The sequence below is a fragment of the Ambystoma mexicanum genome, chromosome 2q (genome assembly GCF_040938575.1).
Source record: "Ambystoma mexicanum isolate Mex_15411 chromosome 2q, UKY_AmexF1_1, whole genome shotgun sequence".
NCBI lineage: Eukaryota > Metazoa > Chordata > Amphibia > Caudata > Ambystomatidae > Ambystoma > Ambystoma mexicanum.
The window spans coordinates 1,067,790,731-1,067,818,178 of NC_090924.1; the positions used below are offsets into that span (position 1 = coordinate 1,067,790,731).

The 27,448-nt window shown below is 43.3% G+C and overlaps 1 protein-coding gene across 1 annotated transcript in view; it reads left to right on the forward strand.

The window, feature by feature from the left end:
• The window catches only part of LOC138569945 (metalloreductase STEAP4-like), a 393,415-nt gene that overhangs the window by 254,282 nt on the left and 111,685 nt on the right, over positions 1-27,448 (forward strand). Inside the window, exon 3 of the mRNA XM_069648411.1 lies at positions 26,023-26,550. Within this exon, the coding sequence (XP_069504512.1) occupies positions 26,023-26,550 (528 nt within the window). The remainder of the gene's footprint in view (positions 1-26,022; positions 26,551-27,448) is intronic.

The following is a 27,448-nucleotide window of genomic DNA, read 5'->3' on the forward strand; positions in this document are numbered from 1 at the left end:
CTCTCTGCACCACTTTGAACGCTATTCTTGATCAATTAAACTACACTACTAATCTAAATATTATGGCTACCAACACTTGGGCTGCCACACTCGGTGCAGAATATATCCCAGTGGAGCCAATTAACCTTAGCCATACCCCGAATCCACCTAGAGCTAACACCCCATGTGACCCCACACACAGACATATCAGACTTCGTTTGAGACTATCCAAGTTATTTGAACCACCTGCCAGCCTACAAACTTCCACTGTCTATCAAAGTAAGTTCCACTTTTACAAACAAGATACCATACCTAAAAAGAGGAACCATTCAAACCTAAGCTCCACCTCCAAATTGAACTCTAGAATACCTAAACAAAATAAAACCCTATCCTCAACGCCCCATCCACTTTAGCGACAACGACTCCTGCTCCACTACTCAAAGGAGCCCTCATTAAAGCAAGATCCATAGTCGCCCATGCTACAGAGATCACTGACCTACTACTAACAGAAAACGTTGATTTCTTGGCAATTAATGAATCCCGGCTACATCAAGCAGCAGGCCCTGCCTTGATGCTTGCAGTGCCAGCTAACTGCATTATACTTAGAGAAGATAGAACCAATACCTGTGAAGGAGGCATAGCTATCATCGGCAAATCTAGCCTAGCAATGAGACTAGTGACCCCCCTGTATGTAAACTCCTGCGAATTACTCACAGCTAAGCTACCCATTTCAAATTCCCAAACCATTACTAGCCATCTAATATATAGACTACCAGGCCCGATTGGTTAATTTGTGGAGGATATATGTATGATCCTCTCGGACAACTTACAAAATGCATCACAGGCACTCCTATTGGGAGACATGAATTTGGGATTCAGCGACCCTAAAGACCCACAAGCTACATCCATAGCTAATGTCCTATCAGAGGTAGGCTTTACACAAAAAATCACACAGCCTACCCACGGGAAGGGTAGAACGCTTGACTGGGTGGCTGATTATAACTGTGACACTACTATTACTGCCATCAACCCCCAGGTTTGGACCGACCATTCACTCATAACTTTCACGCTAGAGGCTAAAAACCCTACAATCCAAAATAATCCCATAGCAACTCCTACCTTAACTAGGAACAAAAAGAATATAACTACTGACAAACTTCTACCTCCTAATAATCCCCACACTAAACTCACTTCCAGACACCTTAGATCCATCGACTTCGACAGTCAACGAATTTAACAAAATCATGACTGAAGCCCTAGACTCCATCGCCCCCTTAAAAATGAGGAATAGTAAACCCATAGCACATTTAAATGCATGGTTCATTCCATACTTAAATAAATTAAGGAATGATAAATGCAAATCCAAAACTACTTGGAGGCTAGTACCATCTGAGGTAAACAAAACTAACCTTATCAATATCTCTACCAAATACAAAACCGAAATGCGGCAATCTGAAAAGGAAAGTTATGACAAGAGAATACTACAAGCAAATTCAGGCACTAAGGAACTGTTTGCAATACTAAAAGAACTTGAGAACCCGATCTCCGTACCTGATAACTGTGTTAAAGATAAGACCTGGTGTTCCGACATACAGAAGGCCCTCATGGACAAAATTACCACCCTCCAAGTAAAAATCTCCAACAAACAACTAAATATACCAACCACAACCACACAAATTTGCACGCCATCTAATCCACCCAACTCAGAGAAAATCTTCAACTTCCCTAAAGTCTCTGTACTAGAGGTTGAAAAAATTATACTCTTGCTTAAACCCTCCAATTGTCGTTGAGATAAATGTCCTGCCCAAATTATAAAAGACGCAGCGAGAGACCTGGCACCCTTCATCTCTAAACTTATCAACGCGTCATTTACCTCAGGCACTATCCCAAGTAATCTCAAGGAATCCTGGGTCCTCCCACTTCTTAAGAAACAAACGCTTGACCGTCCATACCAACGAACTATAGGCCCATTACTACGGTGCCATTCCTCCTAAAGATATTGGACAGGGTGGCTTACCTACAAATAATTCAGAAATTCCTGGAACAGAACCAACCTCTAGGCACCAGGCAATCAGGATTCAGACATCAGCATGGTACGCAAACTGTGCTCATTGACCTTAAAGCCCAGGTCGACGAGCTGAGAGATAAAGGTAAATCTGCCTTACTACTTCTTCTAGATCTCTCAGCAGCATTTGACCTGGTGGACCATATGGTCCTCTGTAACCATCTAAAGTCAGCAGCACACTTTTCACAACAAGCAATAGCCTGGATCCAATCCTTCCTAAGTAGTAGGACAATGAGAGTCTTTTCCTCCACAGCAGCAGCAGACCCCATCCCTATCACTAGCAGTGTTCCTCAGGGATGCTTCATATCCCCCACTATGTATAACATATTTACCACGCCCCTTTTTGATGATCTGGATTGTCTCGGTGTAACCTACACTAACTATGCAGACAACACCCAGATTCTCATTCCACTTACAGGGGATTATAACAAGGATTTGGCCTTGTTGAATAGAATATACCTCATCATCCAGGCATGGATGGCACTCCACTGTCTACGTTTGAATGATGACAAAACAGAACTCATTACTCTAGGGACCACATCTAGCATTAAAAAACTTGGTCATAACTATACCTCTTTTGACATAGATGGCAATACTATCAAGGTTGCCAAGGAGGTAAAAACCCTAGGTTTTTATCTTGATTCCAACCTCACACTGACAAAACAAGTGAATGCAATGGCATCATCCAAAGCCTACACATGTAAATTGATTAAGTCGGCCAAACCCTTTCTTTCAACTAGCAGCTGTACTACATTGGCTAGAGCACTTGTGCTATCTAAACATGACTACTGCAATGCCCTATATCTTGGCTCTAACAATTAAATCACTAAGAAAATTCAAACACTTCAAAACATCGACTTGAGAGCAGCGTTAGGAATGACCAAAAGAGAACATATCTCGGCCTCAAGGTCCAAGTTCCAAGTGCAGGGCCAAAGGCAGTCAAAGTAGTCACTGGACATGTCATTGCTCTGGGATTCCTGGTGCAAGGATAAATTCCAATTGTTCATATGTTGACTTAATGTAGGATCGGCTACGTTTATAGCAGGGTCTCTTGGTAGCACAAATAATACAAGAAATTACTTCTCAAAAGTGGGGCCTCTGTTACATGTGTTTCTATGAAGATCTCACTTTCCCAAGCAAGATGAACATCCTGCAAACTAACAGTTTCTGTCTTTGGCCAGGATAAATAGTGAGGACAGCAACATGTGTCAATGTGGTAGTTTCAAATATATGTTTCACGGAGAGGAAGCTCTGGGAGCGGATACAGTGCCAAGATGTCTGGTGTCAAGGGAAAGGATGTTAGTATACTACTAGTGTTTCCACGAGGTGCTGATTTCACTTTTTTACTAATTGCTCTGTTAGGTCATCTGCAGGGGGATGGATGTGGAATATCATGTGTAATTTATTTAACAAATAGAGTAGGGTAATGTATGTTGTTCTTTATGTCTGTAAATGGTGAGAGCCAGTAGGAAAATATGGATTTGCATTTACTTAATTTTTGTAATATATTGTAATGTTGTGCTTGTTGTCTATAAATCCTTTAGCCCGATGTGCCCGGGTCAAGAGTTCTCAGCCTTTTGGTCACTTGAGAAACACTGACCTCCCGGATGATAATCGCATGCATTAAATAGCTGTCTTTCAGCAATGTGTTTACCTCGACATTGTTCAGTAGGATGTTTTTTGCAATTGCACAACTGAAGGTGTTTTAGGGTTTGGTTTTTTATGAAGGTTATGTGAAAAATTAGTTTTGGAAATAAGACACTGCTGGTAAAGTATCTGGGAGTGAGGTTGGAACCTCATGCTGTTATGGATACTCCATTGGAGCACTTCCGCAATATAAGGAAAAGGTTTTAAAATACCAAAAAGAATGGGCGCATAGGACAGTGGGTAAACTGTTTGAACCATGCCCTGGAGAGAGCATGCAGAACAAGAATGTACTAGGACATATGCAGCTGTATTTGTTGTCAACATATAAAGGGAAACAGTTGAAAATAGTCAGAGCATACTTTATCTATGGAAAATGTTTGTAGGGGAAGAGAATGTCCCCAAGAATGGTAAAGAAGGTTACAGTCAGGCCACGCTCTGCTCCCTTATGGGTCCTACCCCCTACAGCCTGCAGTAGGATACAATAACCCCCGTTCTCACCCCCAACTGAAGACACAAAGGGAAGGTTAGGGAAACACAGGGACACCACCAGAGTCCCATTGATTTTAGAAATTGAGAATAAGGCTCTCTGACAATTAAATCAGCATTACAAAAGGCAGATGTGGAGCTGGCAAAAGTAGCGCAGGGGAAAGGGAAAGGACAGTGTGCATCTATTGGCACAGACAAATGGAGGGCGGGACAGATTAGTTTTAAGATTCATAGAAGAGCTATAGAAGATTCAAATAGCCACAAGGTAGGAAATACTCAATTTAGGATAGGCTATGGGAGTCCACAAGATATGAATGAGTGCAACCATAGTGTAGACTATGACTATATATAACGATAGAGACGTTAACGATGGGTGGGAGACAGAGGACCCAGAAGAAGTAACACCATGGGGCCATAGGATTAGACCACAGTTTGGTCGAATGGCCCTAGCCAAGGATAAGAAGCGAGGGAAAGTATCACACCTGTCATTCGGCCCATGAAGCGAGCATCAGTGGATGCCCTTGCCTCTACTTTCTCTGCTCCTCCTACTCATGCAGTTGACTCACACCCTGACACAACCCTCTCTAACCTGCATCTCTCAATCTCCAACATTCTGGACATACTTGCACCTGTCATGAGAATCCATCTCCAAGTGCAACTCTTGGTGTGACTATGACCTCGCTCTCATGGGTACGGGCCAGAGGCATACTTGCAGGCCCTCTTTCTGTGTTGTTCATAGGGATAGGTGGAAGAGGCAATCAGGAGTGGCATGGGTTAAGGCTCTGAGAACCCAGAGTATGTCACCAGGGAAACCCCATCATCCAATCACTGTCAAGGGAACTTCCTGCTTCCCCCAACATGGACAAGAGTTCCCAGCACAAAGCAAGCAGCGCAGTCTAGTCTCTGGGCGTGGTTGCCTGTATAAACCATGCCCCGTGATCAACACGCCCTTTGTGTGAATTCTGTTCACACGCTTACCCAGACTTTTCCTCTTACCTGCAGTCCCGTGTGGACTTCTCCGCTTACCTGCAGTCCCGTGTGGACTTCTCCGCTTACCTGCAGTCCTGTGTGAACTTCTCCGTTTACCAGAATTCCCGTCAACCGATAACAAGTTCATCTCTGGATTTGTTCGCCTTCGTCCCACGGCTTACACAGCATACCAGCACCTGAAAAGGAAAGCAAGAACAGGTGATTAAGACCGGCCAGAGTCAGAACTTTACTTCGCTTTCTGCAGTGCGTTAAGATACCGCCCTGAGACCCCTTACAGACACTCATCTTCAAAGTGCGGTCTTCGTCTGGAACATCTGTTGCTCCTGCCTCTTGCTTCTTATCTTCCATCCAGTACTTCATCACCTCCCGGAGTGGACCTAAGAAAAGAAAGAGAAGACAAGGTTAGTCCCAGCAAACATTCGCTTAGTTCTCTCACCGTATTCAGGCTCCAAATCACGCAGCGCAAGGAACTCTGTGCAACCCAGTGAGGCAACTGGGGATTGAATTTACCTGGTACCAGAACCTACCTGTTAAACCAAACCCAGTGAGTTAACTGGGTTTCAGAACTTACCATTGGCACAAGGAAACCTACCAGTGAGGCAACTGGTCCCGAACTTTAACTGAACTAACACATACCTGAACAACAGCCGTTATAAGCGGCCATCTCCAGCAACTCCCTCCGTACCCCAGACATTGTGCCCCTCCAAGAGCAGGATGGAGAGATCGCCTAGTTAAACAGAAAGGTGCGCCATCCCCTGTTTGGGAGGGAGCTACATTCCTGGTTAGTGGGGACTGGGTAGAAGGCTGGGGGTTTTGGACTACTCATCTCCTCTCCTCTAAAACGTTATCTTTCTTGGCAGATACCCTTTCCAGCAGTAGTGGGCAAGTAGGAATCAAGGGATGAGCCGGTGGACTCCATCGTTCCTGTGGAGGCTCATGTAAGCGTGACACTACCTGCCCTGAAACACAAGTACAGGGTGGCTGAGAGGAAGAGGAAGGTTTTTGGGCACATCCTCAGACAAACAGGCCTGCCGCCTGCTCCAAAGGCAATACACAATCTCTGTCTTCTCCAAAAATAGAGTCCACATCCAAGTCTACATCAATGCGGCCTCTAACAACACAGTCAAACTCTTTAAAATCTGATAGGAGCTGGCCAATCCTACTGTAGTCTCCACCTCTCCTGTCACCTTCCATGCCCTCTACACAGTGCTGGCTTCTCATTTCACCACTAAAACACAGGACATCCTGTCCTCACGTTCTGCTTCCTCTTCCTCTACCTCTCTAAGGCCTCCTTCTCTCTCTTGACACCTGACAATGTTTCAAGACAAGTCCGATCTATGAAAGTTTTGTGTAAACAGGTCTAAACAACTACTCCCCATGCTCTTCCAGAACCTTCACAGACAACATTGACACCCTTGCTCTAGCATTGGCCGATTTCTGCAATCAATCTTTCACCACTGGATCATTCACCTCTCTCCTCAAGCACTCCCTTGTACACCCCCTCAAAAAAAAGCTTTCTGCTGATCCTACCTGTCTGACAAACTATCGCCCGATTTCTATCACTCCTTACCTGGACAAACTCCTGGAAAAGTTGGCCATCCCCAGCTTACTCTCCACACTGAATGTGTTGCTTGCCTCCATGACCATCAGTCTGGCTTCAGAGCAGCCAGAGGCATGGAAACTGCTCTCCTGAACACCGGTGAATATCTACTCTCTAATCTTGACTCTAGCTCTCCTTCTGTCCTCATCCTCCTTGACCTTTCTTCTGCTTTCAGCATAGTCAATCACTCAACCCTGATCAATCGCCTTTGTGAGAACCTGGGCTTCAAGAATCAGGCTCTGGCGTGACCTCCTTCTTCTTAGATCGACCGTCCAGGTCTAACTGGGGTCCTTCCCCTCCACCACCAGTCTGTCTACATGTGGTGTCCCCAGGGCTCTATACTTTCACCCTCGCTCTTCAATGTCTATATGGCCTCTTTGGCCCACCTGTTCTCCACCTTCTCCTCCAACTTCCAGTTGTATGTAAATGACACTCAGCTCTCCTTCGGGTTTCCCTAAACTGCCTCTGCTTCCATGCTCATTCCTTACTGTCTATCCGTGGTTTAGGATTGGTGCTCCTCCAGTAAATTCTGTCTTAATGCCAGTAACATGGAGATCCTTCTCATTGGGACCTCTGCTCCCGCTTTTCCTCTCTCACTCTGTCCGCCCTCCTTGGGCCCCCTACCCTTGCGTTCCTGTGGGGCAAAAAAATGTAGTGTCATCTTCGACTCGACTCTCTCTTCACATCATCCACTTCCAGATGCACCTCCTCAGAGGTATCCTACCATTTCTCACTTTCCCCCAGAAGCTCACTGTCACCAGAGCTCTGGTTCTCTCCAGACTGGACTACTGCAACAGCCTCTTTCTCAATCTGCCTGCCTCTGCTCTGTGCCATTTACAACTAATCCAGAACAGGACTGCAAGACTTATACTGGGCCTTAAGCCCAGGGACTGTATCTCCCCAGCCCTGAAATCTCGCCACTGGCCCCTGATGGCTGTAAGGATGAAGTTGAAGACCCTCTGCATCATTCACAAGGCTTTCTGGGGCTGAAGCCTGCACTACATCCAAATCTCACTGCCTAAGTACCTTCCTTCTTGAAGGTACTTAGCAACCTCCAACTTTCTAAGGGTCAGACACTTCTCCAGACAGAGAGTGATTGGTATATTTCTCTCATCTGCAGGTTCCCCCCTCTGGAATGGCCTCAATGCCCCTCTCAGACTTGAGCTGGACCACCTGAAGTTCCGGAAGCAGCTCAAGACCCTCTTTTTCCTCCTTTGCCTTCTCTCTCTCGCTCTGCTAACCTTCCTATCTAATGCGACGACTGGTTGTTTGGTACCCTCACAGTCTCACTGGGTACCAGGCTCCTCTATGACCAGTCCTCCTTGCACTGCTGCCTGGCCTACTGCGCACTGTGGGGCTGTAATCTTTACCTCTATAGCCCCCCTACCAACTTGTACTTACCCAGAACTGCACTGCCCTGGTCGTACTTACCCAGAGCCTTATTGGCTCTGGCCGCATTCCCATTATCCTCTCCCTTGCATTTCCCTCACTACCTTCCCCCTGCGCCTCTCGTTGTTGCACTTGTATGCTCTGAATATCACAAGGACCTAGTAGGATCATTTATCTTGTCTTTCCTCTGTCTTCCCTCCCTTGTCTTGTGGCACCTAGAAACACTTGGTTAAAGGTGTGTTATAAATGCAATATCATATCATAAAAAGTGAGGAATAAAGTTCTCTTTGCTTCAGAAGGGGCTGGGAAAATCTCGTAATGTACCTTGGCCCCACATGGATCGGGACAACATAATGTGCACCTTACCCTCACTCACTGCGATACCTAGCAAGTGGATTTATGCCCAAGAGAATGACGCAGCAGGAATTACTTTAGCTGCAGGAGATATAAAGGGTTTGTTCACCTCCCTTTTGGGAAAGCAGGCTGACGAGATATGGAAAAGGATGAGGTATAGGGTAGCAATACTGCCCACAATGGCGCTCCATTTAACAACTGTCAAGAACAAATATGGAACATTTTGAGACATGCACCTAGACAGACCTGACATAAATTCTATCATGGCTCGCTCTAAAAATATCCAACAGATACAAGAGATGTGACAGTTAGAGATGGGAGAGGATTGGGATAAAAAATGTTGACTTTTTAAATCACATGTTGCACAAGGGTCTCCCCTCAGAGGTACAAGCCGATTGGAATAGGGTGATTTAGATCGAAGTAAAGCGATGGCCCAGAAAACAGGCACACATATTACATTATTGCAGACAGAAACATGAGACAGATAAGGATTGGGCAGAGCAAACCCAAAGGGCAAAAGCAATGCTTGTGCAGAAGAAACTGGCAAAGTTGAGCATGGAAGGGGCTGTAATAACCAGCATCCTGGAAAGGCAACCTAAACATAGCCCCATGCAGGGAAGGACAGGAGGGCCGACAGATGGTAGAGGGGAAAAGGGACGTTTCCAGAGTGGAAGAGGAGGTTTTCAGAGATGTCAAGGAGGCAGATATGGGGGCATGAGAGCCATGTTTGGAGGACAGTGTTGGTCCAGTGGGAAGACAGGCCATTTTGCTTGAGAATACAGAAGAGTAGGACGACTATGCCCCACCAGCCTAATATCCTAGAATATCGCCCCCACCTTTTACCCACAACCGCGATTTCTGAAGCACCTGTTTGCCTCTTATGCCCCAGGTGCCATGCAAGAACAGCCAGTACAATACCCGGCACCAAATCTCATCCAGTTACATATATGCAGCTGCCGCCTGCTCAGCTCTGGGATAAGACACCTTTTCCATTAAGGATGATAACTCACTACACAGGCGCAAGCATGTTTGTGAGAAATCCTTTCCTGCTTCCAGGGAAGAATGGTCAGCCACAATAGGACAGCCCTCAGACAGCTATGACATGCCCAGTACTATCATTAACTGCTAACCCCAATGAGGAACCCTGAGTGGGAGTGAAGAAGGGAGATTGAACATTTTCTTTTTGGTGAACACAGGGACCGCCAAGTGCTGTATTAGGGAAGGGCGGTTCCCTTTATCTAAGAAAATAATGGACACACACATGGATTTTCGGGGGCTATTATATTTGTTTCTTTCACCAAAGACTTATCCATCAATGTAGGCACACAAGAAGTATGAGCACCTTTATTATATTCACAAGACACCCCAGTCAACCTCTTGTGCAGTGACCTCATGAGCAAGCTGAATATGACCATCTCATTCACAGAGGAGGGTATAGTGTGTTCTACACCAGGCACTAATACACGCATTCTGCAGTCACAATGCCCTGTGGGGTGTATGGCTCCATCTAGATGTGTTCCTTTATGGGGTAAAAATTGTGTTAGGTTAGGTGCCAGAGGTTAAGGACAAGATTTGGTGCATACCTGTCAAGTTTCTATTCAGATCACCTGTCCCCTGGGATGGGCACCAGGTGACATTATCAAGACATTTTTGGAATCAGTGATCACCAAGGCAGACATTGTGATCCTGTTTGGTGTGGACGAAGAAGATCATGAATGGCGCACAGTGCTATGTATTGACCCAAGAAAGCAATTGAGGAATTTTTCAGATGAATGGCTGTTATAAGATACCGAGGATGAGGGAGAAATTATATTTAAAATGTCCATACCTTGCCAGATAATTGGAGAGTACAGAGAAGTACCCCACACCATGCTCCTTGCAAAGACATGACTAATGCACATGCAGAGAGATTTAGAGAAGGCACCCATTAAGTTATGGACCAGTAGCCCCCACGATGTAGGGCTGTCAAAGGACATAGGGGCGGTTCCCATCAAATAGAAACCAGATGCAGTGTTGCCCCAACTAAAGTAGTATCCCATGTCAAAAGAGGTTGAGGAGGTGATCTAGGACACTGTGGAGAAGAAGGCTCAGCATATGTGTTGACTTACAGATAGAGGACAACTCTCAACACCAGCAAAGTATTAAATAGAAATAAACCATACATTTTTCCTTGTCAACTAATGCCTATGAATTGTCACAGTCATGTGAAAACTTTGGTGTGGTGGTGAGGGGGCCATACCTGCTACCAGGCAGAGATAATGTTAGCCTACTGCTGCTCAGGAGTATCAAAATAAGGATTTTATCATGAGGTAAAGCTTGCGTTCCAAGCTCCCTGATTGGCTGGGAGGTTGACTTCCCCTCCCTGATTGTCTGGGAGGCCCACTGCCTCCCACCTCGGAAGCTAATTGCAGGTGGAATTCTGCTCTGAGCAGGCTAAGGCAGCAGCATTGTGATGCCACAACCCAACTATACTGTAGCAATCTCCCTCACGTTTGGGAGCATACGAGACTGGTAATGGTTTGGCAGCATGAGCCTAGTCAGGCCTAGATAAGCGTATTGCAAGGGCCCAATCATATTTGGAAATGCGTCTTAATAGACTACATTCAAATAATTCACATTGGACTGGAGGACATTTATAATGGAATCCATTTATTAATGTACTAATATGAGTAATGGTATAATTTTGTTAAGTTAACCTCCATTAATAGGCTTACATGCAGGCTTTAATGTATATTGTGCAGCCATATATATTTTAGGTGAGTCAGAGTTAGGAAATCAAATAAATGAATCTTTAATAACTTTAACAAAGGCCTTGTCAGTAGTGCCGAAAAATATACAGTGGGCATGTCCACAGGCCATGGCCAGTGGTGCTGAAAAATATACAATGAGCATGAAACAAACTGTGGTATAACAAAACCCTTGACATTCTTGGCACATTTCCGTTGCAAAGCCCAAGAGCACATATCTTTATATATAAAGCTGAATGTATGTATGTGTGTATGTTTGTCAGGCTATGCAAATACACACCATTGAACCCACATCTACCAAATTTTGCATGGAATCCTCTTTGGCTGGGGAAAGATCTTAGTCTATGTTTGGATGTAAAAATCTTACATGCAAAACATGTTTTGGATGTGTGTGTGTGTATGCCTGTCCGACTATACCAATCCACACTTTTGAACCGACTAACACCACATTTTGCATCTCATGTGCATGTTGCTCTTGTCCTCTTGTCAGCAAGTCTTGCTTCAGTTTGCCCCCCCAGTTTGCTCTGGTGTCTCATGTGTCCTGGATGATGTTGCTCTTGTCCTCATGTCAGCAAGTCTTGCCTCAGTTTGCTCTGGGTTCTCATTTGCCCTGGAGAAAGTTGCTCTAGTCCTCTGGTTGGCAAGTCGTGCTGCTGTTTATTGTTGTGTTTCAGAAGCTCTTGATATTGATTTTCGCTTTGCATCAGATGGAGCTTTTCCAATTGATGTTTGTTTTTTATGTGGCATGTTTCAGTCACTCAATGGCTTCATCACATTTGAGAAAATGTCCAAGAAAGATTGTTTGTGCTCTTTTCTTGTGAATGAACTTAAGTAAACTGTAATCTTGCCATTTCCAATATTTGTAGTGGCGTGATAACATTTGCTTTTTTAATTCCCATTAAAAATGCTTTATTAAACACTATCGAACTGTATACCGTAGTAATGCATTCAAAGGAATAACCAACACATCAAACATTTTGCTTCAGACACTTTTCCAAATGTTCTCCTTCTAGTACCTACTGTATTGAATCGGGATGAGCATCAGTAAATGACAGTGTTTACGGAGTTCATTATTTGCATCCAAACATAGACTACAATCTTGCCGCAGACAAATGAGGAATACATGCAAAATTTGGTAGCAGTGTGTTCAACCGTGTGGATTTGTATAGCCAGACACACAAACACACACACACACATCCAAAAATGTTTTTGTATACAAGATTTTTGCATCCAAACATAGACTACGATCTTGCCCCAGACAAAAGAGGAATCCATGCAAAATGTGGTAGATGTGGGTTCAACGATGTGGATTTGCATAGCCGGACAAACATACACACATACATACATTCAGCTTTATGTATAAAGATAGTCTGCTGAGCATGAAATGTCTTAATTACTGCAGTACATGCGTTACTGGTGTAATAAAAATGTCTGAATAAAGTGTGCCTTGTGTCACTAATTCTTGTAATGAAGACCTGTTGTAAACAACAATTTCCAAAGCCGCCATTTTTAGTTTGTGTACAAGTCTATTTCTAGGTAACCACACCATTTTCCAGCTTTTGCCATATTTTGACCAGGTATTGCACTTATGCCAGTGCCTTTCAAGTGCCTCATTCCATGACTAGATACAAGTTAAAACTGTTGGCTTTCTCAATGCTTATGTATCCTGAAATTGCCCTACAACATGAAGTTTTCCCCCCTACAATACTGTATGTGTGAAGCCTGCTCCCCATACATTTATCCATGGTTGCATTGTCCTAGTGTGGACAACACCCTTGCTTTAGTTTGGGGTGAAAGCGCCAGTAGGTCCAATGCATTTGTATACCTTATCTTTTGGTCAATAACTCTTTACACTGAGCATCAGAAAATCATTGCGTGCCACTATTCTGCTAATCCATAGCTTTCAAAGTCAGAGCATTACTAACACCCCTTTCACAGTGTGCCCCACCTTGCCGATAAACATGCTGTAATATCTATTGTACCTTTGTATTCTTTTTCTACAGCATCTAATCCATTTCCTTTCCCTCTCCTTTTACTCCATAGTGGATCTTGCTTCCATTAAGTGAATTCTATCTTTCAGTGATTTGCTCTATATAAAATCATGCCCCTACTGCCTGTGTACAATCTATGCTCGAATGCTGCTTGCAATATGTATGTCCTTAGTACTTCCAAGTCAATATTCACATTGCAAAAAAGTGTGTACTTTGCATGTGCGTAAACACATTATGTTTTGTACAATAATACTTTTCTGTATTCTTTCCCCGAGTGCAATGCAGTGCCATCTCCCCATGCAATAGACTGCCATGAGGTGAATCAGCACCTAACATCAAGGCTCATAAAATCCAACAGTCCTATATTTACAACTCCATGTTTAGTTGCACATGTCGTATGCTTGCTACCTCTTATCATAAATGATGAGACCTTTTCACTATTATTGCTGTAACAAATGTATTGGACCATCTGGAACTTGAAGCTGTAGCAAGCACATAACCCACAGAGCTTTTTAATCTTTAGCATGAAACACCAAGGGCCTAATTTACAAAAATGTTTTAACATCGGAAAGTGCCATTGAAACATTTTTTAAGCTCAGGGCTTGAAAACATACCGCCGGTTCTACTTAACATAATTGTTGCTCTGCATAGTGATACTAAAGTTAAAATTCGGTTAAATCAACACACCGCTACCACAGGCTGGAGACACACTTACACTGGATTGAAGCAGTGTTATATCCTTGCCTCTACTCTGTCCAACCTTTATCTACCTGATTTGGGAGATGGATTGGTTAACCCTGCTTCATTCCCTCCAAAATGGGGGATTTGCCATTTCAATGGATTGCTTATGCTGACGATGTGTTCATTTTAGACTGAGCTGTCAGTGGTCTGCAGTGCTCCTTCTATAACCTCTTGCAATATGCCCACCTTAAATCTCGCAAGACAAACATTGGTAAATGCAAATTTATGGAGTTCCTGCCAGAGCGGTGCATTAGAAAACATACACATATTTGGAAACATAATGAGGTCCCATTGGAGTTGATTATCTCCTATTGATAATTGGGTTTACTAATTGATTCATCTCTAAACTGGAGATTTCATATCGATCAAATTGAAATTTAATTGGCACAATTGATTGGTGCTATTGGACAACTCTTCCATGACTGTTTGAGATATTCTTTAGGAATCATTCTGCATTTATATCTGGTTAAGATTCTTCCAGTAAATGTCGTATGAAAGACGAATGTATAATGCAAGGGGGTGCCCAACTAAATTTTAGGAAAATAAGACGCAGGCGGAAGGAGGCTGGGGGTTAGTCGTTCATTTGTAGTAATTTAATTCACCCATTCTTCCTGCATTTATGTTTTTGAGTCATGATGTCCTTCAATGGTTTTATTTTTTTATTTATTTGCATTCATTGGTTACAATGTTTGGAGCAAAAGAGAATTACATCCAGTTACAATCTGTTCTCTCCACAAAAAAAAGTAAAATACACAAAATTGCCATCATTTCAGTCATCCATTCTCCTGTTTTTTGGGAAGTGTTTTAATCATAAGAGAGACAACTGCATCACAATTGAGGTCCTTTCTCCGCTCATAAAAACGGCCCACCAGTCCTATGCATCTAGTGAAGGAAACTGCATCAACATCTGCCCGAATGTTTTCGTTCTCTCCCCGGTTAGTCCACAGCAGTGTAACAAAAGGTGTTTTAAGGATTCAACACAGTCTTCCCCTGTGTAAAAACAACTAACATTTGGCTCCACCGGTTTAGGTTTAGCTCTTATTGCAATTCATTTGTTTGTCAGTAGCAGGTTTAGACGTGTTCGAAAAAATTGGTCACTGTAGAATCTATTTGGGAACTTCACAAGGTAGCCTAGAGACACATTTAATTTTCATGTCTCCACAGCCAAATCAGCAGTTTGTTAGCAAGAGGCGTCAGCGAGGGTAATTATCCAATCGTTCTTTCCTAGCTTCTTTTTTACTCTCATCAGGTATAGTTTCAGATCATCTTCAGAATATTCAATTGCACTCAGTTTGTCTCTGTGGTTTTTTGGCCAAGTTTTTAGGCTTACATTGGACCCTTCCTTAAGTCCCTTATTGATAATGTCGAGAATTAAGTGCTGAGAAAGTAAAAGGCACTTTCTGAACAGAGCCAGTCTGTTCCATTCCACCACAGCTTTTAAAGAGAGGATACTGAGTTTTCTACGTATAATCTGAATAGGCGTTGACATCTGAACTCTCAGGACTCTCTTCCAAAAAAGGCCACGTGGCCGGGGCCACACTTCATCCAGCATTTTTAGCATAGCTTCTGTGCCGTAGTTCAATGAAGGCACCTCTTTTGATTTGTAGTAGTTCACCACAGGAAATATTGAAAATCGGCCATACATTTTGTTTACTGCCGCTGCTTGGCTGGGCACGGTCTTGGTTCTCTCTCGCAGGTAGTCTACCATTAGGGTTTCAACTGATTTGTTGTTAATCCAAACTCCTAAGTACTTGAAAGACTGGACTTGTTCGATTGATTTGCGACCCAACAACCATATTGATTTGTCCTTGTGATTTTTTGATCTTTCAAAGTACCTTATCTTCCTTTTTCCCATGTTTATCGCCAGATCGTTCTTATCGATGTAATTCTGGAGACTGTCCAACTGTCGCTGGAGGCCAAGTGGAGTTTGGTCTATTGTGACCAAGTCATCAGCATACAATAGTTGGTTTAGGTGGACTCCTCCTATGGTTGGCGGAAAGGATCTGACAGAGGCCTCAGGCTGCTTAATGATAGCCAAAAAGAAGTTAAACAAGGCCGGAGCGATTGGGCAACCTTGTTTTATGCCTCTAGCCGTTTGGATCTCTGATGACAGGAGGCAAGACCGGTTCAGCCGTGCTCTCATGCTGGTTTGTGAATGTAGTGCAATCAGTGGTTCCAAGATGGATTTTGGACAGTTCTGGCCAGATAATTTTTCCTACAAGCGTTGTCGCCCTACTTGATGAAATGCTTGGCCAAGGTCCACAAAAATCCTTGGTTTACCCTCCCACACCTTCCCCTTTAGAATGCTTAGAAGAAAGATGTTTGCAGCTGTGCCAATGCCCTTGAGAAAAACCAGTTTGGAAGGGATCATTACACCCCACGGCCAAGGTCCATTCTTATAATCGCTGTAGAAGCAAAGAGTCAAAAATCTTTTTAATTATGTCCAGAAGGGCGATGGGGTGATAGTTCTTTGTATTTTCTCTCTTGCCCATCTTAGAAATTGGAACCACTGTCGCCTGTGTCCAAAGCGTTCCATACTTGTCGATTTCCCGGGTTGTTTGGCCTTTGCCCACAGAAAATCTACATGGTGTAATTTCCCCAGCACTCTCTTTCTTTTTCGGATACAGTCAAAAAGACTGGGGAGCTAGACTCTGCAGAGAAGGGAGTTGGCTTAGAGATTTTAATTCCGTTTTCAATCCAGCGGTTTATGCACTGCGGTCTGGTGTCCCCCGCAACCAGTTCAGACTCTGAATCTTCAATTGAATATAGTGAACAATTCATCAGCTCCTATAGCATTAGAGTTTCTCTTTGTCGTTTACTAATGTTTCTATGGCCTCCATGTATCCAGCCGCACGGTCAGTAGTAGTGATTTAGGAGCTAGCAGAGCTTTGGGATTCGTCCCTTTTTGGGGGGCAGGTTTTGGAGCTGCAATGAAGCTGATTTGGGATTGTTTCTCTGTGGTATTGGAGGTGGTCTGGGCAATTGGAGGTTTGACCAACCCCGGTGTCAGTTCCGATACCTTGTCTTTCTTCTTCAGCCATTGATAAAAGATTGAGAAATATTGACTGGTAGCGTCACCTGATCTTAGGTCTTCTTTCAGGCTTTTGTCCACTTCCTTCTCTGCTGATGTGGTTGTCTTACAGGGGCTAGTATTTGTGTTTGCCCCTTCTTCACCTGTTGAGTCGACTTACATGTATGCCCATGGTTGGGTCTGTGTGGATTGTAGGTGTGTTGTACCAAAACCCTTATTTTTCATTGATATTAAGCTTTCTGTGTGATGTTGCAATTTTCCTGTGTTGGGGTTCCTTGACTTGATGACAGTGATGTAACCTTCCACAAACAGAAGTTTGGAGTGCACCATCACCAACAAGCACAGTTTGGACCTTTAGAGTATTGTTAACAGACTTGTAAAGCATGGTAAACGGAGCAGAGTGATGGTTAAAGATGACATTAAGAGATCTGGCTTTTTTAACCCGGCTTGCGGTCGCGCTTGTGCTGGCCGTTTGCTATTTTCTTGTGTACATGAGGTGGAGAATTCCAGTGAAGAGTCTGTCATGAGAGGAGAGTTTTGCAGATCCTGGTGTAAGATCAGCAAAACCCTTTAGGGGATTGTAGGTCATGATCGGGAGTGTGATTACTGGCTCTAGCAGCCTTAGGCAAGCTCTGGGAGGCAATGGGCCGAGGTACGTTCCCATACTCCTTGTTCTTCTCTACTAGTGAATTAGCTCTAGGTTACTCGATTGGTTGCTTTGGCAGGGGCTCGGCTATATTTCCCCTGAGCTCAAAGCCTAAGGCTTGGTCTAGCTGTGATTTCCTCAGAGATGTTGATTTTTGACAGGTTTCCTCCTTAAATGAGGCCTAAAAAAGACCTTTGTTTCCCCAGCCGTCCTCCTCCCCATGCCTAGTCAAATGTGAGAGATTTATTGTATTGGGAGAACCTCATTGTATTTGGCTTCTTGAGGTTCAGTGGATTTTTGTTGATGACCTGTCGGTTAGGCAGAAGGACTCCTATTTTGAGATACTAACTCCTTATCCCCAGGCTCCAGTGTGTCACCCGGGGCTGCCAGAGCACTATCCCCTACTCCCTCAAGGATTTTGGCATCCGAGAGCTCACCTGGGAGATCATGGGGAATGTCTCTCACTGTTTAAGTTGAAAGAAAAATGTCATTTTGGGGCCTAATCGACTTCCTTTTGAAACGGCCTTGCAATAAACTTTTGAGGGTTTTGTTGGCTTTGTGCACTTTCCAAATTTTGGTTTAGGAAACACAGTCTGGGTCAAGGTGGAAATCCTGGATGATTTTGTCATCTCCGCTTGGCCTTGGTCTATTACTGACCCTAATGTTGTTAGTTCTTTTCTGGAAATCCTTGCACTCTCGACTCTGACTTCTTTTCATTTGATGGGACCCTTAGGGGAGTCTGATTCAGGGATGCCCTCCCCAGTACCAGCTTGATGAGGATCAGCCAGAGGCCCCTCGTTATCCCCTCCACCAGTGTCCAACATAGGCGGGTGATCTTTTAACCTCAATGGTCCACCTCCTCCAATGTGGCCAGAGCCTGTGGATGTGGGGTATGTACCTGTGCCTGGACCAGGATCTGAGCCTGAGCCCGGGCTTGGGCCAAGGCTTTTAAATTCAGTTCACTTAGAGGTGAGGTAGATGGAATCGTGTAGGGGTCATCAGTATTGTTGGTGAGCCAGATGGATTGGCCGCGTTGGAACCGTGGTCCAAAATTGACGATTACTCTTCCGCATCACCCAGAGTCCCCCCCATCCTTCTGTGCTGCTGGGAACTTGAACTCGCAGATTTTGTCGCTTCCATGAGGGCCAATGAGTTCATGTGTCCATACGGTCAGTACTAGAGGTAACTGTTTCAGGCCCCCATATTTCTGCCACCGACCAGGCACAACTCACATCCTGATCATGTGCTTTGCTGAATACAGATAAATCAGAGGAAGCAGAGGAACCCAGAGACTCAAGGTCAATGTGTCCCTCATTTGAGTCAAGAAAAAGACTTGCAGCTCTGGTCGATGGTTGTAGAGACGGCGGTTGGGAGATAGAATGTTTTTAAGTTTAGGAGATTGGGCGATGGAGGTAGGAGGTGAGGTCAAAGAGATATTAATTATGCCAAGTTTGCTGTTTCGCTTACCCACAGAATGTATCACCTCACCTTTGGAGGGTTGGGTTGTTGTTGTTGGTGGAAGGGGCAGAGGGTCTCCTTCTCTGCATGGCTTGGACCTTCGCAGATTCCAACCTCCCTCCATCCATCCTGCTGGGCGATGAGCGAATGAACTCTTTGACAAACTACGTGCCATCGCTTTACGCCACAATTCTGCTTGTACATTTTCGTAAAGCGGTATAGCAGTAGTTTAACAGCACAGCAAAGCAAGGAGAAATAGCACATTCTCTCTTCTCACCACGCACGAAGAGCCAAGATTCATCCTCACACTTGTAGGTTTCTGAGCGACAGAACTCGTCACCGAACTCCATGCCGGCGCTTCACGCCTGAAGTCTGCGTTTACATTTTCTTAAAGCCGTATAGCAGTATTTCCACAGCACAGCACAACAAGGAGAATCAGCACATTCTCTCCTCTCACCACATACTTAATTTCCTCATTGCTGCTGTATCTGGAATCCATAACTTTGTAAAGTCTGTCACTTAATGTGCTGCCATGATGTGTTTAAATTCAAAAAAATGTGTTAAGAAATTATTCTTCCAGTAATTGTGTATGGCTCTGAGGTTTGGGGGCTTAATAGACTGGTTGAAATGGAACGTCTTGCGTATAATCCTCTGAGAAGATTTTTTCTTGTTCCCAGACTCTCTCCCATTGATTTAATTTTCCTGGATTTAGTGCAAAACTATATTCTCTTTGTCTTTGTCAATAAAGGAAAATAATATGTGATTCTTCTGTTTCTATGCCTGGGCTTTTAATGAAAGTGATTGTATCGCGCAAATCACTTCTGTGGAATAGTTTCTTTTACTTAGTTTGCAGAAATGCTTTGATCAATGAGCCCATTTGCTACCAAAGGATTATATTATTGTCTCCCAAGCTAATTTTAGATACTGTGTTTTCAACATTCTTAAATTATATGTCTGAGAACAGTCTCTGGTCAATGTGGCAACGAAATGCCTAACTGAACCTTTTGTATATTATATTATGCACTGTGAGAAAACTCGGTACATACTCAGGCAATCACACTGTCTGGGATTATTTGAAAATGAAATTAAATGTGGCTCATTCTTGTGAGGTTGGTATCATATTCCAAGGAGCGAGTGATTATGATGTTTATGCAGTGATCGAATAATAAAAGTTCAACACATTTACTTCTAGGGTGTAAGTGTCTGTCTGTACTTAGGTGTAGCTATTTTAAATCGGCAGGATTAGCCATTACAGACAGAGTTGACTGAATTGGTTTGGGACATTTTTATGATTGGTAATACTGAGTCTTACATATTTTTGTGGATGTTATTAGTTTGAATGTCTTATTGTCATGTATTATAAGTTGACTTTAAAAAAAAGATACGCTTCTATATTTATCCACGTGCCCCCAAATAAATATCTAGTTTGTTACATTTTTACCACATCCACATTTTGACAGCTAGGTGTGGTGTGCATTTCATTCTAAAGCATTCCATCTTAGTAATAGATGTAGGCCTGTAAAAAGGTTGTGCATTGTGCCACATTTAGATTTAGAACCACATATCCATTACTCATCCCTAGCCCCATTTCTGTTTTAGTAGTTTTGGCTGTTTGAGGGAACAGGTAGGAGGGAAATGTGATGTGATGTGAGGAGTGGAACAGCAGGAGGAGTAGGTGTCTGGTTGTTTACTTGCCCATTGACTGTCAAGGGCTATCCTAGTCCCAATAGCCATTCCCAGCCACTCTTTGCCCTTGCCCAGCCAAGCACATCTGTCTAGGATGTATTTGAACTAGCTTATTTATGTATTTATTTATTTTTACATTTATAGCAGCGCACAAAGCCCTGTGGCATCTAGGCGGTAGTTACAGTGCAATTGAAATAGTAAGCATGAAACAACATTATGTGGAAGCACAGTCATGGAAAGCCTCCCCCCATGTTACGGGGGGACTACGTCAGGTGTTCAGAGTAAGCATAAAACAACATTATATGCTTGAAAAAGCAGTAACATTAAACTATGCTGTAAAGGGCCTGCCATTGTTATTTCCTGGCAGCCATGTGAGAAATGATGATAGCCTCTTTGCCTATGAGCCTTTGCATTCACCTTTCTCCCTGCTGCACCTGTGAGTTCTCGTAGCTTGCTAATTACTATGCTGTCTCTCTACACTGCAGTACTCACCAAGAATGAATTTGCTTCTGCTGCTCTCCCTACTCACCTCTCCTTATGAATTCTCCAATCATGCTACAACTTCCTCCTTTCCTATCCCTATAATAAAGCCCACATCTCGAAACTCCAACTGCTCCATCTCTCATGCAGCTTATATTTCCAACAAACAAAGCCGACAAGATACCTCCCTAACACGTATCCACCTCACTTCTCTGAAACTTAATGTTTCTACTCTTACCATAACAAGTGACCATTGCACTCTGGAATGCCCAGTCTTTATGCAACAAAATGTCCTTTACCAATTACTATTTTCACACCAGCTGTCCTCCCCTAGACCACCTTGTTATCACTGAAACCTGTATTACTCCATCTGACTCTGCCACCCTGGTGGCCCTACATGACTCCAAACTATCCTTCATTCACTCTCCTCATTTGACTGGCAGAGGTGGAGGTGTCACTCGGTTCACATCATCTCCATCTATTGCTCTCCTTGTCCCACTGGACCATTATTTGATGGACTTGGGCAACTCCTTCTTTCTCTTTCCACTAAACATCACCTCATTCTCTTAGGTGACTTTAACCTTCCCTCCCCAACCACCTCTCAAAAATCTAAACTTAAATATTTTCTTAATGACCACTCTCTCCACTCTGTACATAACCTACATACCCATAACTCTTTGGACCTATTATTAATCTCCACCTCTCTCTCAGCCCCTCATACTACTTTCACAAAATCTCCATCTTATCACTATATGGTTTGCACCACCATCTTCTTTCCACCCTCTGACCTATCCTCACCACTTGCCTCCCCTATTGCTAAAAGGAAATTAAAACCTTCTGACATTCCTCCCTTTCTCTTGGACCTACATTTCTCTCTCCCCTCATTCACACCTGATGACTCTTCCACTAACACTGCCCTCTCCAGCATCCAATCGCTACTATATAACTCATTCTCTTCTCACTTCCCACTGCTACCTTTCACCACTAAATCTCAATATCGTCAACTATTGGTCACCACATTCATACACTCTCGCTGCATAGACATGCGTCGGTTCTGCGCAAAGGGAGGCATACTCACTTGCATGAGGATCTGAAATTTGACCTCCTACTGCACCCTCATTGACTCTTACCCAAACCATCCTTGCCGGCAACACTGCACCCTAAACTCACTACTCACTCCTCCTAAACCTGACCTATGACTATCAACTCCTCTCTCACAGCTAATGACCTAGCTGAATACTTTGCTGCAAACATTTCCCAAATTAGAGACTCTCTCCTGACCTTCCTCACACTCCATATTCATGCATTCTACACTCTGCTTACTCAACTATCAACTTCTGCCTCTTTCTCCACCTTCAGTCTCACTAATACTGAAGAAGTATTATCTCTACTGATGAAGGCTAACTCCTCTTGTATCCCATTAGACCCTATTGCCACTCACTTAGTCAAAGCTATTGCTATTTAATGACCTCTCACCTCGCTGAACTCTTCAATCTGTCCTTAGACTCTGCTTGCTTTCCCTCTATTTTCAAAAAAGGCCACAGTAATCCCTATCCTAAAAAAGAAAGGGGCTCGCCTGAATCTACCGGCTAACTTTTGCCCTATGCCTCTCCTTTCACACTACTCTAAAGTGTTTTAAAGGGTTGTGTTCAACTCTCTTACCAATTCCTTAGACATCCACAACCTTTTAGACCTCATACAAGGAGGTTTCCACTCATGTCAATCCACGGAAACTGCTCTCATCAATGTCTGTAACGTCATCTCTTCTGCTTAGTACTCCAACCTTTCCTCTATACAAATGTGTCTATACATCTCCACTGCCTTTGAAACTGTTAACCACTCTGATGTCTTTAATAATCTCTTTCTTCTGTACGCTTAATTAGCGTGTTTTGGGAGCACAGAGCACAGCACCGCTAGGTTTGGTGCATTGCTATGATGCAATTGTTTCAAGATATGTGTTGCCAGTGCAACCTATGGACATGTAATAGCGCTGCACTTCAAAAACATGCTGTACATTGATCCTGTGCAGTGGTGCTGTGCTCTGTGTTCCCAAAACACGCTAATTAATCTTACACTTCTTGGGATTAGTGATCGAGCCCATGCATGGATTTTATCCTACCTGGCACCTCACCAATCCTCTGTCTCCTGGGGCAACAACACATCTCATCTCATTCCTCCAACTGTTGGTGTTCTACAAGGCCCTCTCCTCTCTACACTCTGCACTTGGGTAACTAATCTCTTCCTTTGGATTTGTGTACCAACTCTTTGTGGACAACACCCAAATCTTCTTTTCTTTCTTTGAACTCTCCTCTTATCTCTCCATCAAAATTTCAAACATTCTCTATGCCATTAAATAGTGGATGGCTTTGCACTCTCTAATGTTAAACGCTATTCAAAACAGAGGTGCTCTTCTTCCCTGCCAAATACTATCTATTCATCTCTTCCCCTGCCTATGCAGTTCCCATCTGACACTCTCCCCTACTCTACTTGAGCTAGAAGCCTCATTGCCATCTATGACCCTTCTCACACTTTCTCTACTTTCATCTAAAAAACTGCAACGGCAGCTCACCTCAACCACATAAACATTAAGAAAATCAGGCACCTACTTCCTTTCAACACCGGCAACATCTTTTAACTCCTTTTGTATCATCTAAACTTGACTACTATGCCATCATTCTCTTTGGTCTCTCCAACTATGCTTTCTGTACTCTCAACAAGATCATTAACTCATTAACTTTGCCACCAGAACTCTCTTTGAACTCCCACACTTTACACCTACTTCCTTATACCGTCACCACTCTGGATGGCTGACGATGCAAAATAGGGACAGATTTAAACTTTTTCTCCTGGTTCACAGATCCATCCGTGGTAAAGCATCGCTGTATCTCTCCTCCTCTCTCCAACACTGCAAGCCTTCTCATAATCCCTGCTCTGCCTCCTCAACTACCCTTGAGGCTCCTCATCCTCCCTGCTCTTCTTCTCACTTCCGCTCCCTCTTTCTCCTTGCTCCACTTGGACATCTGAGAAACAGCCCACATGGATTTGTTCAAAACTACACAAAAAACCTACCTCCTCGCCTCTGAATTACCCTCTTAGCCTACATCTTATCGGCCTGCTAGCCAACATGTTTCCCTCTTCTCTGACCGTCATTTGTCCCTCACAACCTCTGCCTCCACTGTAGCACTTAACCCATCATTCTTACATCACGAGCACAGTTGGCCGCACCACCTGACTGTTCCATTTTTCCCACGCCCCACAACCTGGTCACAATGTCACTCAAACTCACCCCATTGTAAGAAGCTCACTGTTTCCCGTCAATCTGAATGATATATTGCACGTTCTTTTGTGATCAAAAGAGCATTGTTCCGCCCTGTATGTATACATAAAAATAAATAAAGTTTAATTTCACCAGTAAATACACTACTGAAATAAAATTCGTGTTGTAACCACGTATGCCTTCAACATCTAGATTTATTTGCAGTTTCTTTCTCCTGGCATCTGTTCCTGGAACTCGCAAAGCTAACAGCTGTGCTTTGTGTATAAGTATTAGAACTCAAGAACTCACACCATGTTCCAGCTGTTGCTACCTTATGACCAGGTAACCCATTATAGCAGTGATGGGCAAATGCATATCCCATGCCTACAAAAAGCCACATCAGTTGACTTTGCCAATGCTTGCTTAACCAGTAGCTGACTTTTCAGAAAAGATGAAAAACGATACGTGTGTTCCATTGTACACTTCACACTGCAGCTTGTTAACTGAATACTTCTGAACATCACATTCTTTGAAAATTGCAGTGTGAAAATGTAAAATATCTTTAGGAAACATCCACCTACTGGACAACATAAGTGGAGTAGGGTTTATACTATTCTTCTACAATCTACAAAGCAACATTGTTCCCTCTTCCCTCTTTCAACTATTGTTTTCCTGTTTGAAAATACAATGCTATCCTATACGCCCAGATCGTCTGAATGATGATTACGATCAACATAACAATGTCATGTGACATATATAGTGTTGAGCTACTTATTTGCAGATCATTTTGCTGGAGTAAATATGCCCACCATTGGGAAGCCTACTGCATGTTTCTTAATATGACAAATATGAACATTCATAATGGGTGATGTGTTTTATGGTACAAAAATGCACTCGTGGTTTGGGTGACAATTGCCAACTGCTCATTAAATTCCCTCAAAAGCATTATTGGACCATAATGCCCAGTTATTCATTATACATCATCTATGTATATGCATATGAAATTGGGGTTAGACGCGACTTCACATATGCTGCAACTTGTGACCACCAACCTTATTCAATACGATTTTCGCATTATTGCAATTGCTCCTAGCTATCATGGAATGATTGGAAGGCGTTCATGCTGGTTCACCAGAAGCAAAGGTAATCTGCTGGATCCAGATCCAGCATTCAGTTATCTGAAGCTTTGATCAGATACGAGTAGAATAGATAACAGAGACAAATCTACAGGTTAAAGAAAACTACCAAATAAATGTAATAGACACATTAAGACACTGATAACCAGTTTGAGACTGTTTGGTTGTAAGCCACAAAGTCATGTGTCAGCAAATGGAATTAGAAGAAACCATTTGTAAAAGGTCCACTGGAGTTTTCACGATGCAGATATCTTGTGATGCTTATAATGTGTAGATGTTCTTTATAATGAAGCAAGAAAGCATCCGGTGTTGGTAATTTTCTTTTTTTTCTATCCCACAGGTGTTTGTGTGTGGTGACGACAGCACGTCCAAAGAAATGGTGATGGGTATTTGCCGAACTCTTGGGCTATCACCGCTTGATCAAGGATCTCTCCTGGCTGCAAAAGAAGTGGAAAACTTCCCTCTTCAGCTCTTCCCGATGTGGAGGCTTCCCATGTACATAGCTCTGTCACTGACGGCCTTCCTCTTCCTCTACTGCCTGGTCACTATCGTGGTATTCACCAATGTTAAGGATGGGCAAGATGTTTCCTTTCGAATAGCGATTTCTATTCCCAATAAGGTCTTTCCCATCGTCTCCCTAATGCTGCTTGCCTTAGTGTACCTTCCAGGTATAATTGCTGCGATCCTCCAGCTCTACCGAGGAACCAAGTACAGCCGTTTCCCAGACTGGTTGGACAAATGGATGCTCTGCAGAAAACAACTTGGACTGGTGGCCTTAGCCTATGCGTTTCTCCATGTATTCTATACACTTGTGATACCCATTCGCTACTATGTGAAATGGAGGTCAAACAACTTCATCATTTCGCAGGTAATTCTTTGATAGTTCTGTGGTCAACATTTTATTGGGTTTGTTCTCATTACAATTGAATGTGATGATTGACGTTCTCGTTGGTCTGGTCTGTTTACTAGACGCTACTTTAGTAACAATTCATTTGACTCAAATCACATTCCAGAAGTGTGGAGAAACCTGGATCCCAAGGGAGTGCCACTTGCTCAAGTAGGCTTAGGTAGATTCGAGATGTAGTGACTCAATGGCCAGTTACAACTGTGGGTATTATGGTAGGTATACCAGAAGGCCATCCAGCCTCCAATCCATTCCTAAACAAAACATGTGTGAGCCAATTCTGTAGCAAGCAGTCCCATCACAGCCACTGAGATAAGGAGAGAGAAGGCAGTGGGGTGGGATATGGGGCAGCTGGGGATAACTGGGTACGTATGCTGGGGAAGAGGTATGTGCATTTAGGAAAGTGGTCGCTGTGGAGGAACAAGCAGCCCTCCTCTTTTATATTTTCTTTACCACGTACTCCACTTTTGCATCTCACAAAATTATTGCCAGGTGATGCACATTTTCTAATGTCAGTTGGAAACTCAGAATACATCTGATTTTCCTCCAAGACGTAATGACCTTTATTTGTTGGTGAGCTTGCATACATGCAGTATGTACCCGGTGTGTTTTCAAATGTATACACATATGTAAGTAAGCCCTCTTTAATTAACAATGGGTATTGCCTTGCAAACAAAACGTTTATTATAAGATACATTCATTGGAAAATGTAAATATTATGACAGTCTTATTAATTTTCCTGGTATTGATCTGCATTGTCTATTATGCACGGTATATGTTACATTATATACAAATCAGTCACATCTCCTTCTTGAAGTTAAATGATTTCAACATGAACAAATAACCTTTCTGTCATTATTTG